Source organism: Caretta caretta, chromosome 10 (assembly GCF_965140235.1).
Source record: "Caretta caretta isolate rCarCar2 chromosome 10, rCarCar1.hap1, whole genome shotgun sequence".
Taxonomy (NCBI): Eukaryota; Metazoa; Chordata; order Testudines; family Cheloniidae; genus Caretta; species Caretta caretta.
In genome coordinates, this window is record NC_134215.1 from 39,988,554 (window position 1) to 40,005,241 (window position 16,688).

The 16,688-nt window shown below is 45.9% G+C and overlaps 1 protein-coding gene across 2 annotated transcripts; it reads right to left on the reverse strand.

Annotated features, from left to right (window-relative positions):
• Nucleotides 1-348: 348 nt before the first annotated feature.
• Nucleotides 349-5,597, reverse strand: ISLR2 (immunoglobulin superfamily containing leucine rich repeat 2). Of its 2 annotated transcripts, none has more exons than XM_048867596.2 (2): nucleotides 5,519-5,597; nucleotides 349-3,600 (listed from the first exon to the last, which is right to left on the reverse strand). In XM_048867596.2, the coding sequence occupies exons 1-2, from the start codon at nucleotides 5,554-5,556 to the stop codon at nucleotides 1,557-1,559; spliced, it is 2,082 nt and encodes a 693-aa protein (XP_048723553.1). In that variant the 5' UTR covers nucleotides 5,557-5,597; the 3' UTR covers nucleotides 349-1,556. The 2 variants fall into 2 exon arrangements, with proteins under 2 accessions (XP_048723553.1, XP_048723554.1); XM_048867597.2 differs by lacking the exon at nucleotides 5,519-5,597 and adding an exon at nucleotides 4,844-5,128.
• Between the last annotated feature and the right edge of the window lie 11,091 nt (nucleotides 5,598-16,688).

A 16,688-nucleotide genomic window follows, 5' to 3' on the forward strand; every position in this document is an offset into this window, starting at 1 on the left:
ACCTGTGAAACAAAGCAGGCTGTCGCTTTGTAATTCAGAAACCTAAGTGACTAATTCTAGAATTCCCTGAAACTGCCACTCATAACGACGACCCCAAATTCTTTAGAGAAAGAAAATGGTACAAAAACAAACAAAACCATGGGGGAAAAAACATCCCTCTGGAGAAATTAGAATGATCATAACCACAATTTTAAAAATAACTGCATCTGAAAAATAAAATCCCAGTTTAAGAAAAAACAGAATATTGTAGGGGAAATAATTATACTACAGCTTTTTAATTTAAACTGAAATATGGATTTGATTTTCCATTAATCTACCCATATCCCCCCATAAATAATGAACAAAAACTCCATTTTAAATCTGTTTTATTGACTCTTCACATACATAAGCGCTTAGAAAAGGTTACGGTTTGTTTTGTTTTTAAGGTTGCTTTTGAAAGTATTTAACCATCAATTAACAATCTTTCTGCGCCTTGGGGACAGTTGTGCTGATTTCATTTTGATTTTTGGTGCTTTTTTAATACAGAGGCAAAAAATAAAAAACTCACAGATGCACCTGCTGCATATACATTTCAGATTTTTCTCAATTCCACGGCAAAAGTTACCTATCATTTCCCGTTCCCCTTTAAACATCACAGACTCACATCAAGGGTACATACATTTCTCTATAAGCACGCTACTCTATTCAATAAACATCTAGGAAATCTCAGTGAGTCACATGCCTCCCAGAAGGTTTGGGAAAAAGGGACAACAAAGATTAGAGGTGGGGTTATTTCCACACTTCTTCCCCTCCCTCTAAAGAAATGAGAAGCACCCACAAGTTAAGATAGGACCAAGTCACACACACATCTCAAATTCTACAGCACGGCTCTATTAACACTGTCTAGGTACAGGTGACGCGCTAGATCACCTTGCGTATCTTTGATCGGATTGTCAGGACCGGAGTGGGTTTCAGTTACCCACTCGCCCATCCTCCCCATACAGGGATTTGTACATCCCAGCGTGGGAAGGGCACAGCTGTTTGCATTGGACGGGGATGGGAGCTGTCCAGCACAAAAACTTGCTGAAATTGACAACACTCACGCTTGAAATTGACAACTGGCCTTGATTAAATTAACTCAGGATATCTTCAGATTTTCTTATGTAAAAGAGGGAGAAATAGTCAATCCATTGTATTTTAATTGTAACAAACCAACATAGCTTTTAAAAAAGACCACAGCCTCCGTTTAGGATTAATATGTTGGGAGCAGATGGTGTTTTTTTTTTAAACTTTGTATTTCAAATAGTGTGTTAAATACTTTTTTAAAGGCCAATTCATTCCACTTATTTTGTTTAAAAACTCGACCCCACCCTGAAGTACTTAGTGAGGCCAGAAAAAACAGGTTGGAATCTGAATTCTGTTGGGTTTCCCGCACGCTGGGCTGTTGGCAGAAGTGTCTATGGAAGGATGTAGCTGATCAACCAGTGAATGGCTCAGGTCCCCCATCGAGTTTGTATCTTACTGTATTATACAATATACAGGTTGGGGCAGTGGCTGGGGGGTGGCCAGGGGTCGGATCAGCGAGCTGGCTGCCTGTAGTTCCCATTGATCTCTTGGGAGATGTTCACAGCCTCGGCCCCAAGGGGCAGCCTGTCGCTGTATTCGGACCCCACCTCAAACTCCTCTGGATTGGTTTTGGATTGGGACTCGGCGATGGATTCGGCCACCAGGCTCTCGTCTCGCTCCAGCTCCCTCTGCCCCTCCGCCTCCCGCTCTGCCTCACCTTCTCCTGGCTCACTTGGGTTGTAGTTCTTCTCCGACTCCAGGTAAGAGGCCCGCGGGTCGAAGTCGGCCGCCATGTGCTTCTCCATCTGGTCTGGGTTCTGGGCCTTCATGATGAGTTTGTAGGTTTTGCCCTGATACTTGGCGAGCAAGTGGCAGCAGGTGGCCCCCAGCAGGGGGACGGTGGCCAGGGCCAGCAGGAAGATGCTGACCACCACGATGATGATGAGGGAGGGGATCTCCTTCTTGGTGGTGAAGACCACTTGCACCTGGCAATCCTCCCCCAGGTAAGTCAGGCAGACCGAGTAGTTGGTGCCGGGGGTCAAGCCCTGGAACCAGTAGGAGTTCACACCTTCCTCGATCCTGGACCACTGCACCATGGAGTGGCCGTGGCCGCTCTCCGCGCACAGGTAGAGCGCCCGCAGGTGGGCTTTTTCCGGTTGTCCGTAGAAGGGGGTGAGCTGCACCTTGGCCTCGTTCTCCGACACGTCCAGCGCGATGACGCCCAGGTCGAAGGTGTGCTGCTTCAGCTGGCCACTCTGGTTGAAGGCATGGTTGGAGACGTACTGGGTGTCCGCGCTGGAGCCGCAATTCTTCTCGAAGGGGGGCCGCTTGGAGGGGACCTGTTCCAGCCACGGCGAGTGGGAGCTGTGCCGGGTGGGGCTGAGGGGTTTGGGCCTCTCTTCGGGGCTGAGGACGCTGTTCTTGGAGCCCTTGGGGCCCGGCTTCCTCTCCCCCGGCTGCGCTTTGCCTGCCAGGGGATCCTCCATGGGGCGGGCGGGGTATTTCTGGGCACCGGCCACAGCCACGTTGACCGAGGTCTGGTTGCTGCCCAGCTCGTTGGTGGCCAGGCAGGTGTAGGTCCCTTCCTCTCGCTTGCTCAGGTGAGGGATGACCAGGGTGCCGTTCCCGTAGACCACGAAGCGCTCTGCACTCTGCTTGGAGCTGCCAGCGGGTAGCTCGTTCCCAGCCCTCTCCACGCCGGGCCCCTTTATCTCCAGGGCTTGGCTGGCGGTTTGCACCTTCCAGCTGACCTCCGGCTGGGGGCTGCCCCTGACTCTGCAGTGCAGCAGGAGCGTGAAGCCGTCGTAGAGCTCGGTGTTGTCCAGGTTGGGGTGGTAGGTCAGCTGCACGGAGGGAGGCGCGCACTGCAGGTCTGGGATTCTCCCCAGTGGGACACCTCGGAGGCTGTCCGGGGCTGCACAGCTGATGGAGTCCTTCTCGGGGATGGAGATCAGGGTGTTCTCAGCCCAGCTCTTCAGCCACAGGAGCCTGCAGGTGCAGTTGAAGGGGTTGTTGTAGATCTGCAAGTGAGACAGGGAAGTCAGCGAATCGAAAGTGCCCTCGGCGATGGTGGTGAACTTGTTGTTGTTTATGCGCAGGGACCTCAGGTCTTTCAGGGTGTGGAAGGCCTCCCAGGGCAGCTTCACCATGTGGTTGTTGTTCATCTTGAGCAGCTGCAGGGCGCTGAGGTTGTACAGATCCCCCCAGGGGAAGTCTACGATCTGGTTGCGACTGATGTCCAGGTTCTTCAGCTGCACCAGGATGGCGAAGGTGCCCTGCTCTATGGCGCTGATCTCGTTGTGAGCCAGCCACAGCGAGGTGACCTGGGTGACCTCCACGAAGGAGCTCTTCTGCAGGGAGGTGATCTTGTTGGCGGACAGGCTGAGGGTGGTCACGTTGGAGGGCAGCCCCACGGGGACCGCCTGCAGATCTTTGTAAGCGCAGTCTGCGAACTGATGGGCGTATTTGTCCACACAGGAGCAGGGCTCCGGGCAGCCCTGGCTCACCCCCAGAAAAGCTGCGATCCACAGCCAGAGCAACGGGTCCATCTTCCTCCTGCAGCCAGAGACAGAGACATGCACGATTACCCCACCCGCTCCTAGCCTCGGAGACACCGCTGCGCTCTCTGGCTGGGAGCAGCCTGGTCCCTCCGCTTTTCCCTTAGCCCAAGGAGAACAGAGAGCAGCGCTCTGCCTCCGACGGAAAATCCAAGTTAGCGAGAGCTCCCTGCTCAGGGGACAGTGCGCTGCGCACGCGGACCCCTGGACACGTGTGATGCGCAAGATAACATCAGCCTAAGCAGTAACACACCCAAACCAGAGATCAGAGCCAACAAATCATTGTTTCAATTCGTTTTCTTCCTGCCTGTCTATTTCTCTGTCTGCCTTTCTTTCACCGGATCGCATGCCGTTTGGAAGTTGCAAGGACTCTCTATAACACGTCATTGAACCACGTTTCCGGCACACCCGAAACTCAGACAGCACCGTGCAGTTTTCATATTGCGTGAAAAATATACGTTATCTAGTCTTTCCTTTTAAAAGCCCCGGTATCCCTTTCTTAGACTTCCCAGTTGAATTGGTCCTGAAGCTGCGTGGCACTGAACACCATGAGAAAGCTCTCAGGAGAAGAAATACATTCCACAAAAAGTGCTGTCTTAGATTGATAACAGAACAATTGATAAAGCAATGATTACAAACTTTGATAATAAAAAACATGTAACTAGGTCTGTCTTTTGCTGACCACAAATACATGAATATCGAAATATAAATGTATATGTATATAAAAAAACCTCCTGTGTAAAACCACGGTCAGATTTACCCTAATAACCTGTAGTTTCGCTGGTATTAATTTGAAGACAAACCGTGCCATGTAGAGGCTGCAGATCAGAAAGCTAGGGAAACATTAGCATTTTTGCCATGCACCCCTGCTGCTTCCCTGCTTCAGATGCGAAGACAAACAGCCCTCTAGAAACAGACAGATCTAACATTTGGGGCTAAACCCGGGCCCCACTGGAGCCAATGGCACAACTCCCATTGACCGCAAGGGAGCACGGATCCTATCTACCATAGCATCAGAAGAGATCTCGTCCTTTTTCCGACAGCAAAGCTGTTTGTACCTGAAGTCCCTTCTTTGAAATACACACTGTTAGTCCATCCTGCCATGCCTTTACAACCATGCCACGCGTGGCACACAAAAGCTACCACAATCTGGATAACTGCAGGCACCTCCCAAAGCCAAAAAGGAAAGGGATCCCTTCCAGCTAACGTCCTATGCGCAGGTGAAGTTTGCCCAGCCTTACCTGCTCAGCTTGGGAACTGGAGTGTCTCTATGGGGGCAGCTTCCAGGGAAGCACCCAGCTGCAGAAACCAGTCTGAACTCCAGGCATTTAGTTGGGAAGTACAGGGAGCCCCAGAGATGGGTGGGCTGCTGTGGATCTGTTGCTCCTGGTGGTGGCTGGCTTTAATTTTGCAATCGCAGAGGCAGCACACATTTTTGGAGCTTTGAGCTGCCCAGGCTGCAAGTCCCACTATCCTGATGACTGATCCCCCCTTGGCCCCCTCCCTTTTTTTAATTGCTGCTGGGTTGGAGAGTCGGTGCGCGCGCCCGATGCGCAAGGGAGCGCGCCTAGCCTCTCCCACCTCCTGCATATTCTGAGTGTGTTAAAGCCGCAGGGACTCCCACCAAACCCAATGCAATATTTATCATGTCAATATGTTTCCCAGTACATGTGCCATCTTTCAACTCTCCGCCCTCCTCCCCCACATTCCATATTTAGTGAATCTATTTGTTGTGCACTAATTGAATGCAAATAGCTTCTAAGCACTTCAGTGTGGGGAGAAACAAAGGAGGGGGCTGGACTAGATTATCTGGGACGAGTCTGCTCTTTTGAAGGGTTTAAACTCTTTTGAAAGAAAAATAAACATACAGATGATTTGATGCAGCCTCAGTGAGAACCGATCGTGATCAACCTCACCTCCAAGCATGTGTTTGCATAAAGTCTTTTAGCTCCATCTCTCTCGACCTGCGTCTGCTAGTCCTTTCCGCCCAGAGCTCGTTGGGTTTTGAACTATATTAAACAAAATACATAATTGATTTTATCAGTAGAATTGATCCCCCTTCTCCAAGTAGTTCTGGAGGCACCGGCAGCATCTGAAAACAAGAAGGAAATGATGCTACCTCCTCCGAGCACGTTTTTTAATTCAACGAGGCAAGAGGGAAAACAATAAAACGATAGTTAAGTTTTAACCATTCAGCATGTACACAAATGGATGTTTGAAAAATCAACCCGAAATCATCTAAAATGGTTTGAATCACCATTGTACATATGTAATCAGAGAGTTATAAACTCTCAGATTTATTATGTTAAGGGAGAAATGACCTGATGAAGGAAAACCCACGTGCAGGATAGAAATATACATTTTGGTGTACAGTAAGTCCATATAATGTTACTGTATAGTAGTAGGTGTAGACTCCTTTCACGTGCGGGTATGTATTCTTAACTAGATGTGTGTACAAATACATCCATCCATCAGACGTGGATGTGCACAGGTAAACCCACTATAATATTTTATACACTCACTTATGAATACATACAGGTACATTCATTACATGTTTGTACATCTATATACATAAACATTATACACACACACATATTACACACACGAACACACACACACACTTACTCATGTGCAGGGAATATACACACATTGTATATAGAATATGTGCGACATGTGTCTACATATTCAGCCACACACGTTTGGGTGCGGAGGGACCCTCTGTGAATGAATAAGGGTTTATCCAGTTTTGCCTGGTGTCTCTAGTAAGATCAATACCCTCTGTCATGCTCATACATATTTGAATGGCCAGGATTTAAATGAATGCCCCCAAAAAGGGGGTGGGGGTATCTGAAAAGAACCTCTGAAAAGGGTACTCTGCTTCGGAAGAAGCTTTTAAAATTAAATATTAACATCCACAGAGCACAGTGCTTTGTTAAACAGCGTGCCCTGAAACTGTTCTAAAACTCATCTTTCTTTCTTTGCCTCATCTACACAGACATTTGCACTACTTTAGTTAAGCTGATTTACTTAAACCAGTTTAATTCATCTGACATAAATGCCTTCTTAAATTGGTTATCTTGGTTTAGCTTAAACCTGTTTCTAATTGCAGTAAACTAAACCGAAATGAGCCTGGTTTAAACTGAAATAAGATCCACCATTCCACCTGATTTTTTGCACTGGTTTAATAAAACCGATTAAAATCAGACCTTTAGTTAAACTGGTGTCATCCTGTGTAGGCAAATCCAAATTTGCCTACCTGCTCTGATCCCACTCGGAGGGTCTGCTGTGCTAAAATGCTCAGCATAGTGTCCCAACTCGCCAGGTTTATTTGCATGCAGCTCCTGGAGGAACAAATCAGCCTGTACAAAGGTGAACGCTATCTGGCGTGATCATGCAAATTAAACCGTATAAAGCCACTGCCAAGGACATCTGTCATTGGCTGGAGTTTGGGGAGAGCAGAGCAGAGAGAGCTGCAGTGGCTAGGGTGGGATTAACGTAGCTCGACAACAGTAAAATAATCTTTGGCAACATAAAGCAAGTATTGGTGCTGGCGCGCTGCTGCCTTTCCGTGCAGATCTCAAAAGTCTGGTGAATCAAAATCCGTTATTGTCTCCTGAGCAAGCCTGTAACTTTTGGAAAGAAGATGAGCTTTTGCCCTGAGGATTGTGCATGGTCCTGTGGTTAAGTAAAGGTGCTGCATAAGGACTCAGAAGAGCTGGGCTCAGTTCTTGGCTCTGCCACTGACTCCCTGTGTGACCTTGGGCAAGTTATTTAATTCCCCTTGGCCTCAGTTTCCCCATCTGTACAAAGAAGGTAATAATTCTGTCTTGCCTATTTAGAGTGTAAATCCTTTATCACAGGAACTGTCTGTTTCTATGGGCCTGATCCAATGCCTGCCGAAATTGATGGAAAGATTCCTATTGGCTTGGATCATGTCCGATGTGCTTGTACAGCACCGACCGAAGTGAGCCCACTAACAACATGAATAAGAGGATTTAGAGCTTAGAGATGCATTTGCTTAGCATGATGTTGATCCAGATGCTATAGTACACTCTGAGGACTTTAGGGTGAGATGGAGATGATGGATTCAACAGTTTGCCCTGCCTATTACCGGATCTGCCTTTTGGGATCTCATCTGGGATGAGGCGGTAGAAAAGATGCAATAGGCTGGAAAAGTAGGTGAAGAAACTTACTTTACAGCTGAAAAACGAGTCTAATTATTTAATTGCCTCTGGCCTCCAAAGTCCCAGCCTTCCCTAATCACTCAGGGAAATCTACACTTGCCTATGATGGAGTCTAGAGCTAAGGTGGCTCCAGTTCGGACGTTGCTTTCCTTAACAGTGCAGTGCTTTCTTGTAGGAGAACTGCAGGATGGTCAGGATTAGAAAGGCAAAACTAGGGCTGATCAGCAGCTAGTTAGACTAGGGTTGCTTTCAGTTCCTCTGGTGCTGAGGACATCACGTTTTCTTTAACACTAAACAGCGAAATGCCTCCGTCTCTCAGCTGTTCCGCGGTGCCAGTCAGACAGCTCCTAGCCCCCCGAGCTCTGTCAGCATTAAGGGACCTGCTATTTATTTTTGAAAACAGCTTAATAAAGGAAGCTCTCCGAGCTTTGTTACAAGCTTTTACAAACTGTGTCTCCTGTTGCTGCTGCTTAAAGCAGGCTGCACCAAAGGAACCAGCAGACAGCTCCCGCCCGCCACAACACAAGCAGTTGAGGGGTGACCTCAGGGCTTCTTTCCTCACCCTGATGGGCCGGTGGTTGAGCTGTCTCTCCGAGAGAGACTCCTCATTATCCCCAGCAGTTTGAAGACCTGATTGTCTTTGTTTTGTCTTGGACTGGTACCCAAGTGGGAAGGAGGGGATGGAAGAGTCCGCGTTACAATGCTTTGTTCTCTGCGATCGCAGCCTGGTACCCGCTGTTACTCATAACAGAGGCGGGGGGCGGTTTTCGGCTAACGAGTGACGTGCTTGAGAAGGAGTGCAGTTTGTGTCCAGTCGGCAGGGACCCATTTCACAAGGGGAAGCAGGGGCGTTCATTAGTGTTAATGATCACATCCCACGATGCTAGAGACAGGACATTAAGGGAGCTGGCCCATGGCTCTGACCCACTCCAGCAATTCCACAAGTGTCTGCAGAAAACGCCGCTGCACCTCCTGGAACAGACATGGCCCTGTCCTTCCAACTGCTGGGCTTGGGGCAGGGAGAGGCAAAGGGTCCACTCCAAAGACCACTGAAGCCAATGGGAGGTGTTTCACTCATGTCAGAAGCTTGGGCTCCCTCCACATTGGGTTGGGGGAGGAGGACAAAAGGGGGCAGGGAGGAAGAAAGGCCTAATGGATAAGGCTCTGTCCTTTCACTGAGGAGACCTAGCTTACATTCCTGGCCCCCTCTCTCCTTTTTGTATCTCCCCGCAGATGTCCCCTATGTGTCATGGTCTTATCTATTTTGACTGCAAGCTCTTTGGGGGCAGGGACCATCTATTAGTGGGTGTTTGTTCAGTACCAAGCACAATGGTTTCCCACTCTTGGCTGGCCCTTATGTACCACCAGAATACCCATATTATATACAAATGGGTACCTAGATGGATGAGGCATGGGGGGAGGTGGGATAGAAGATGACCAACAAATGGATGTGTGGGCTGGTGGGACAGTTGGAATTTAATATAGACCTCCAATAGAGGCCTTCCTATGGGATGGGGACCAAGCAGATACTGGACACAGCGTTGGTATATAATACTCTAAATGCTCTTTATTGATTACAAAACAAACCTTACTCATTCCACATTCACACCCCAAACATACTATAGACTCATAGAATATCAGGGTTGGAAAGGAGGTCATCTAGTCCAATCCCCTTCTCAAAGCAGGACCAATCCCCAACTAAATCATCCCAGCCAGGGCTTTGTCAAGCCTGACCTTAAAAACCTCAAAGGAAGGAGATTCCACCACCTCCCTAGGTAACACATTCCAGTGCTTCACCACCCTCCTATACCAGATCCCAAAGTCTGTTAGAGAAGGAGATTATTCCATTTGGGACATGCCCTTGGATGGAAGGTGTCGTGGAACTGGATGTAACACTTGATACCTTAGAAAACATGTTTGAGAAATATGTACAGCTGTACAAGCCTAATGCCCATAAAAAGCAAATGGCCATAGTATGGCTGTTGTGGCAAGCTGTAAAAAAGGCAATTGCATGTAAGGGGGAAGTCTGTGCAGAGTTACAAACATTACAAGAGAATTTTAAAACTTGCCAGGAAAATTTGTAATGGGAAGTGAGCAAGGCCCAGATAATACAAACTGAGAACAAATGGGGAAACAAAATAGGGAATTAGAGAAGAGAATGATGGGTTGGGAAAAGATTAAAGCACACAAAGATAAATTAGTAATAGGAATGAAACAGTTATGGAACAGTAACAGTAACAGGAATGAAACAGTCCAAGTAATAGGAATGAAACAGTTAATTTGAGATTTGACTAAGGAAAAGGAAGAGGAGATCATAAGCTTTTCTCACAGCTGGTGCCAGAAAACTATAGCAGCATTGAAAAAGCAAATGAAAATACAGGAGCTGCAAGTTGCGGCTGTGTGTCAAAAAGAGAGTGATTTGGATTTGGATTCCAATGATATTTGTTACGAAGAGGACCTGCAAGGGAGTCAAGAGAAAAGGGTAGAAAAATGGTTTATGGCTTTTATGTTTTTTGAATATTTGAGGAATATAGTTTTGGGGATATGGTTGGGTTTTTATTGTTTATTGATCAGATATGAGTAAACAAGATTCACCAAGAATCAAGGCAGATGAACACCCATATAGGAGGGAAGCCCCAGCTATTGTGGATCTAACAATCTGATTGGAAGGAGCGCAAGTAAACATAAGTGCACAACATCCAGAGTGTATGCCGTATGCCTTGCCTCTGTTACAAGCGTGGCAACAACAATGGGGAGATGGGACTATATGAAATAAGAGAGGTGTAGGTGAATATATCGTAGCTGGAGTTTTAAACTAATTTGATATTGAGACTTACAAGGGAAAATGTCAGCTTTGGGTAAGATTTTGAGGGCTATACAGACATGTGCCATAGAATTTTGGTGCATTATCGGAACAAGGAATAAGAAGTGTGGAACTCCAATTGAAACAAGCCCAAGCCTTGAAAACATCTCTAAATGTAAATCTGTTTGATGTAGCTGAAATTGAAAATAAAACTGTATTAGCAATATAATACAGATACAAACCTATGGGTTACAAGATATGCAGAGAATGGTTAATCTGTTAAGTAATGGACAATGGCCTTTTGAATGGTTCAAAGATCCTCATACATGGAATCAACGAATTACAGGATGGAAGAAATATATGGAGTTTAATGGGATCAAGCCACTCTGAGGGGAGAATGGAAAGGCAGAATGCTGTTATACAACACAGGGAGGCAAAGAAAAGCAGCAATGGCCTGGGTGTTGCCAAAAATTATTAATGGAGAGTTATGGGAAATAGAAATAAGTGGGACATGCTTGATTCAAGAAGAAGGGGATTATAAATTAGTAGAATTAAAAAAACATCATGAAGAGTGGGGAAGAAGCAAATAGGTGTGCCCACAACTAACTTGGTCCTTAGAGGGATGTCATTTGAACCATTCAAGTGGACAATGTACCATGCAATTTTTAGCCTCTAATGGCACAAGAATGTTTGGTTTAGGCAATGGGTGTATTTGTGTGTTAACCACTGAAAAACATGTATTTTGGGGAAGTATGACAGAAAAAAGCCCAATTGAGTCATGTAAATGTATAGTAACAGAGGTCACTGTTAATGGAATTATTTACCAAGGTCCTCTATTTAAAAGAAAAGGAAATTGTTTGGGAACCAAAAGATGTGGACTGGTCCTTTGATTTGGGGATACATTGGGAATACATTGGGAAAAACTGATGGATGAAAGTGAAAAAATCAGGCAATATACATAAGATATATCTAAGTCTGCTCAGCTGGGAAAAATAAACATTTTGATCCACAATGGTCAAATATTAAAATTGGGGAAAGAAGGAGAATTGGTAATTTCTCATTGGTATGATGTTTTTAAAAGATGGTCTCCCAGTGTCACAGCTCTTCTAAATTTAATGCTAAATCCTATCGTGATATTATTTGCATTAATAATTTTGTTAACCTTTATTATGCTATATTTATACTGCTGAATAAGAAAGCGACAAGAAGTTTTGGAGCAAGTGATATATAAAATTGAATTGCTTGCAAAATTATAAAGTGATACAATAATTAAGGGCATAATCATGTATCAAGAGGGGGTAATGCTGAAATATATATATATATATATCCCAACACCATCCCTAAACACACAAATGAAGAACTGAATTCCACTCTGATTATCGATGCCTCCTCCTTTTGTGGCCCAATCCTGCAGTCTTTGCTCAGGCAAAACCCAGCCTAGGAGTCCAAGGCAGTTTTGTCTATGTAAACAGTGCAGGGGTTGCCCAGGCATATGAGGTTACCAGATCCCCTCTACGGAACTCCTGACCAAGACCCGACCTGTATTTCTTTGGGATGAAATTCACCCCTGTGTGGAAAGCCAGCACTAGACCCAGAAACCTATTGCTAGCAGTACATATATTACCATGTGCAACTTTTTACCAAGTACACTGAGCCGGGACTTGGAAAGGTGACACCATGCCCCACTGATTGGATCCGCAGCAATTTTGTATGGGACTTTCTAGAGGATGAGCTCTGACCAAGATGATAGTTACCGTAATTCATTGACCCCTTTTCTACCTCCTACTAAGACTTCTTAGTCCATCAAGTGACCAGAGACAAGGTGCTGAAATACTGCATCTGTGTTTTTCAAGACATGTTCCGGTGACTGTGTGCATGGGGCGAGGTGTCTTGATGCTAGAAACAGGTCATGGAAAAGACCTCTTGAACTATCCAAGTGCAGATAGCAGGGTGATTTTTCCTGTTTCTCTAATCCTGATACTCTTATTTCTTTATTTCAGTTCTATACTGACCTATGGCAAAAGCTCCTCCTGGTGGATGGACTGTGCCATTGCTTCCATATTTTCCTAGCTGCACCTTCAGCTGACCCTGGTATTTTATGGGAGGGGAAAGAAAATCCTTGATGCAGTGAAACTATAAGTATGAAAACATGTGTGTTCAAGCTGTCAACCCATACAGAAGGTCAAAAGGTGAATGTTTGCTGGCAGTGTGGTGTGGTGAACAGAACATTAGCCTGGGAGTCAGGAGACCTAGCTGCTATTCATGATTCTGCCATGGGCTCACCTTGGGGAATTCACATTGCTACCCTGTGCCTCAGTTTCCCCATTTGTAAAATAAGGATCATGAGATCCTGCTTTGGGCCATTTTATAAGCTCCTGGGATGGAAAACTCTGGAGAAGTGCCACATGTGATAATTAAAGAGGCTGCACTGACAGCTCGTGGACCCTCCTGCTGGAAACATGTCCTGCTTCTGGCAGTCACCTACTGCCTCACCTCTGGGAGCACCCTAGAGTTCTCATCACGTGGAAGCTTTAGAAATGCAGTTAGACCAGTGGTTCTCAACCTGGGGCTTGAGGGCTGCTTGCGGCCCAATCAGCACACAGCTGCAGCCAATGTGACATCCTCAGGGCTGTAAAGGTAGTACATATATTGTGTGGATGTGGCCCACAGTGGTAAATAGGTTGAGAACCACTGATTTTGATGCACACCAAGGGGAAGATGGACTGTGGGCCAAATATCCAGCTGGTGTGAATAGTGTAGCTCTAATGAAATAAGCAGGCTAGATCCCCAACTGTGTCAATCACTGTGTCCCTGCTAGAGTCAATGAGCCAGAGCTATAGTGGGTATAAATCAGCATAACTGTGAGGAATGTCAGGGCTAGAACCTGGGTGTGATGAGTCTCCGTATGGGGCCTGCTTCCACACAGCCAGCTAAGGCCTTTGGCAGTAGAAACACTTAAAACAGGTCATGAGCCACAGGCTGTGCCATCCACTTGGAGAATAGGAAGGTGATCAGGAACAGTCAACTTGGATTCAGCAATGGCAAGTCATGCCTGACAACCTGATTGCCTTCTATGATGAGGTAACTGACCGTGGATATGGGGAAAGCGGTGGACATCACATACCATGACTTTAGGAAAGCTTTTGATATGGTCTCCCACAGTATTCTTGCCAGCAAGTTAAAGAAGTATGGACTGGATGAATGGATAAGGTGGATAGAAAGCTGGCTCGATCATCAGGCTTAACGGGTAGTGATCAACGGCTCGATATCTAGTTGGCAGGAGGTATCAAGCGGAATGCTCCAGGGGTCTGTCCTGAGGCTGGTTTTGTACAACATCTTCATTAATGATCTGGATAACAGGATGGATTGCACCCTCAGCAAGTTTGTGGATGACTAAGCTGGGGGGAGAGGTAGATAGGGTCCAGAGTGACCTAGACAAATTGGAGGATTGGGCTAAAAGAAATCTGATGAGGTTCAACACGGACAAGTGCAGAGTCCTCCACTTAGGAAGGAAGAATCCCATGCACTGCTACAGGCTTAGGACCGACTGGCTAAGCAGCAGTTCTGCAGAAAAGGACCTGGGGATTAGAGTGGACGAGAAGCTGGATATGAGTCAATAGTGTGCCCTTGTTGCCAAGAAGGCTAATGGCATGTTGGGCTGCATTAGTAGGAGCGTTGCCAGCAGATCGAGGGAAGTGATTATTCCCATCTATTCGGCACTGGTGAGGCAACACCTGGAGTATTGCATTCAATTTTGGGCCCCCTACTGCAGAAAGGATGTGGACAAATTGGAGAGATTCCAGTGGAGGGCAACAAAAATGATTTGGAACTGGGGTTATTTAGTTTGCAGAAGAGAAGAGTGAGGGGGGATTTGATAGCAGCTTTCAACTATCTGAAGGGGGGTTCCAAAGCAGATGAAGCTAGGCTGTTCTCAGTGGTGGCAGATGACAGAACAAGGAGCAGTGGTCTCAAGTTGCAGTGGGGGAGGTCTAGGTTGGATATTATGAAACACTATTTGACTAGGAGGGTGGTAAAACACTGGAATGGGTTACCTAGGGAGGTGGTGGAATCACCATCCTGAGAAGTTTTTAAGGCCCGGCTTGACAAAGCTCTGGTTGGGATGATTTAGTTGGTGTTGGTCCTGCTTTGAGCAGGGGGTTGGACTAGATGACCTCCTAAGGTCTCTTCCAACCCTAATCTTCTATGATTCTATGAAGTTGGAAACACCCACAACTAGCCTTTCAGGTACAACAATGAAGAAGCTAGATAGTGCTAATGGTCCATCAACAAAGACAATGGACCATGGAAGATCTTATGGATGCTTAAGTCAGCCTATGGGCAATGGCTGCCATGATTCTTCGGGAGCCTGCAAGGGCTTGTGACCAGATCACATGACACTGAACTCCATTTTTGTACCTACACTGTTCCACAAACTGGGCTAGGAACAAAGGGGTTCCCGCCCTATGGAAAAACTATAGAAGGGAGAAGTGACATCATGACTAGGACTAACTCCCCTTCAAGACAACACCTGGAAACATTTGTGGAACAAAGTCTGAACTGGGGAAGAGGGTCCCGGATGGGAAAGAAGAAAGCCCTTCCTGTGTAAGGAAGCTAAAGCCTGCTTGTATCATCAGTCAGACTGAGATATTGCTGATTCAAATCCTGTCTAATGTGTTTAAGTCTTACATTGTGATTTTGTTTAATTTCCTAGGTAACCTGCTTTGATCTGTTTGCTATCACTTATAATCATTTAAAATCTATTTTTCTGTAGTTAATAAACTTGTTTTATGTTTTGTCTTACTCAGTGTGTTATTGAATGAAGTGTTAGGGAATCTTAGCTCTGGTAACAAAGGCTGTTGCATATCTTCCCTACATTGAGGGAGGAGCAGACTGTTTAATGAGATTGCATCATACAGATCTCTGTGCAGTACAAGGTGGTATAATTCTGGGTTTATACTCCAGTAGAGGTGCAAGGCTAGGGAGCTGGGAACTTGGCTGGTGCCTCCATTGTGAATCCATGAGTGGCTTAGGTAAAGCACTCAGGTGACTTAGTTGGGTGTGTGGCACCACCTGCTGTTGCGCTGGGTGATAGCCAGTCCCCTCCAGGCCCTGTTGTGAGGCACACCAGTAGAGCAGGGTGGGAGAGGCCAGCCCAGCTGAATGGTTTGGGGGTACAGTGGTTCCCACAGCTTCCAGGTTTTACCCCGGGGGATACATCCTGTTACACTCACCTCCTCCAGATATCCTGCAGCTAACGGGGCGTCTGGTCAGAATTATGTTTGGTAGCGAATTCTAGTTGAGTATCAGCATAATTTTAATTAGAAATATAATCCTTCCAGTTAAACATTTATTGGGCTGTGTGAGCCAGATTCTTGTAATTGAGAGTGGGTGATTATGGGTGATTGACATGTCCCGGCGTCCAATCCCATCAAAGTCACAGCGTGTAAATTAGCACAAAATCTGGCCCTTTGGCTCTAATTATTTTTTTGAAAAATCCACTTTCATAAGTACAGAGGATTTGAGCTTTCTTACTGAGGCTCCCATAGTACTTTGCTCTGGGCTAACACAGAGGTATTTTATGAATGGTTTAAATTAAGCAATGCATTATTAATAACCAATCAGATGAGAAGCATATTACATGTGATTTCATGAGATTAATTTAATGCAGCAAAGCTATTCATTGCTCTAAAAAGCCAGGGTGACTCCTTCTGTTATTTCTAAGATAAGTGTGAATTTGTGCACATTTCTCATTGTGATGACTTGGGGAAAAAATGTAGGTCCAGATACTCAGCTAGTGTAAACTGCTGTAGTTCTACAGAGCTATGCTTATTTCCATTGGTTGAGGCTTTGGTCCACAGTCCTTTGTTAGCTCCCTACCAAAGAGTGCCTTAAGTTCTGTAGCTTTGAATATTATTTATTTCATATATGCAATATTCAGTGAAAAATCCTGCATCAGTGCAACGTAAGGTTCCTCAGTTAAGCATTCAGAATCCAGCAGCAACCAATTTTTATTTTTGTGCATGTAATCTTAACTCTGCACCTTTGTATGGCTGTGCATGATTGCACAGTCTTTGTCATGGGCAGGAGAATGTGTGCTTT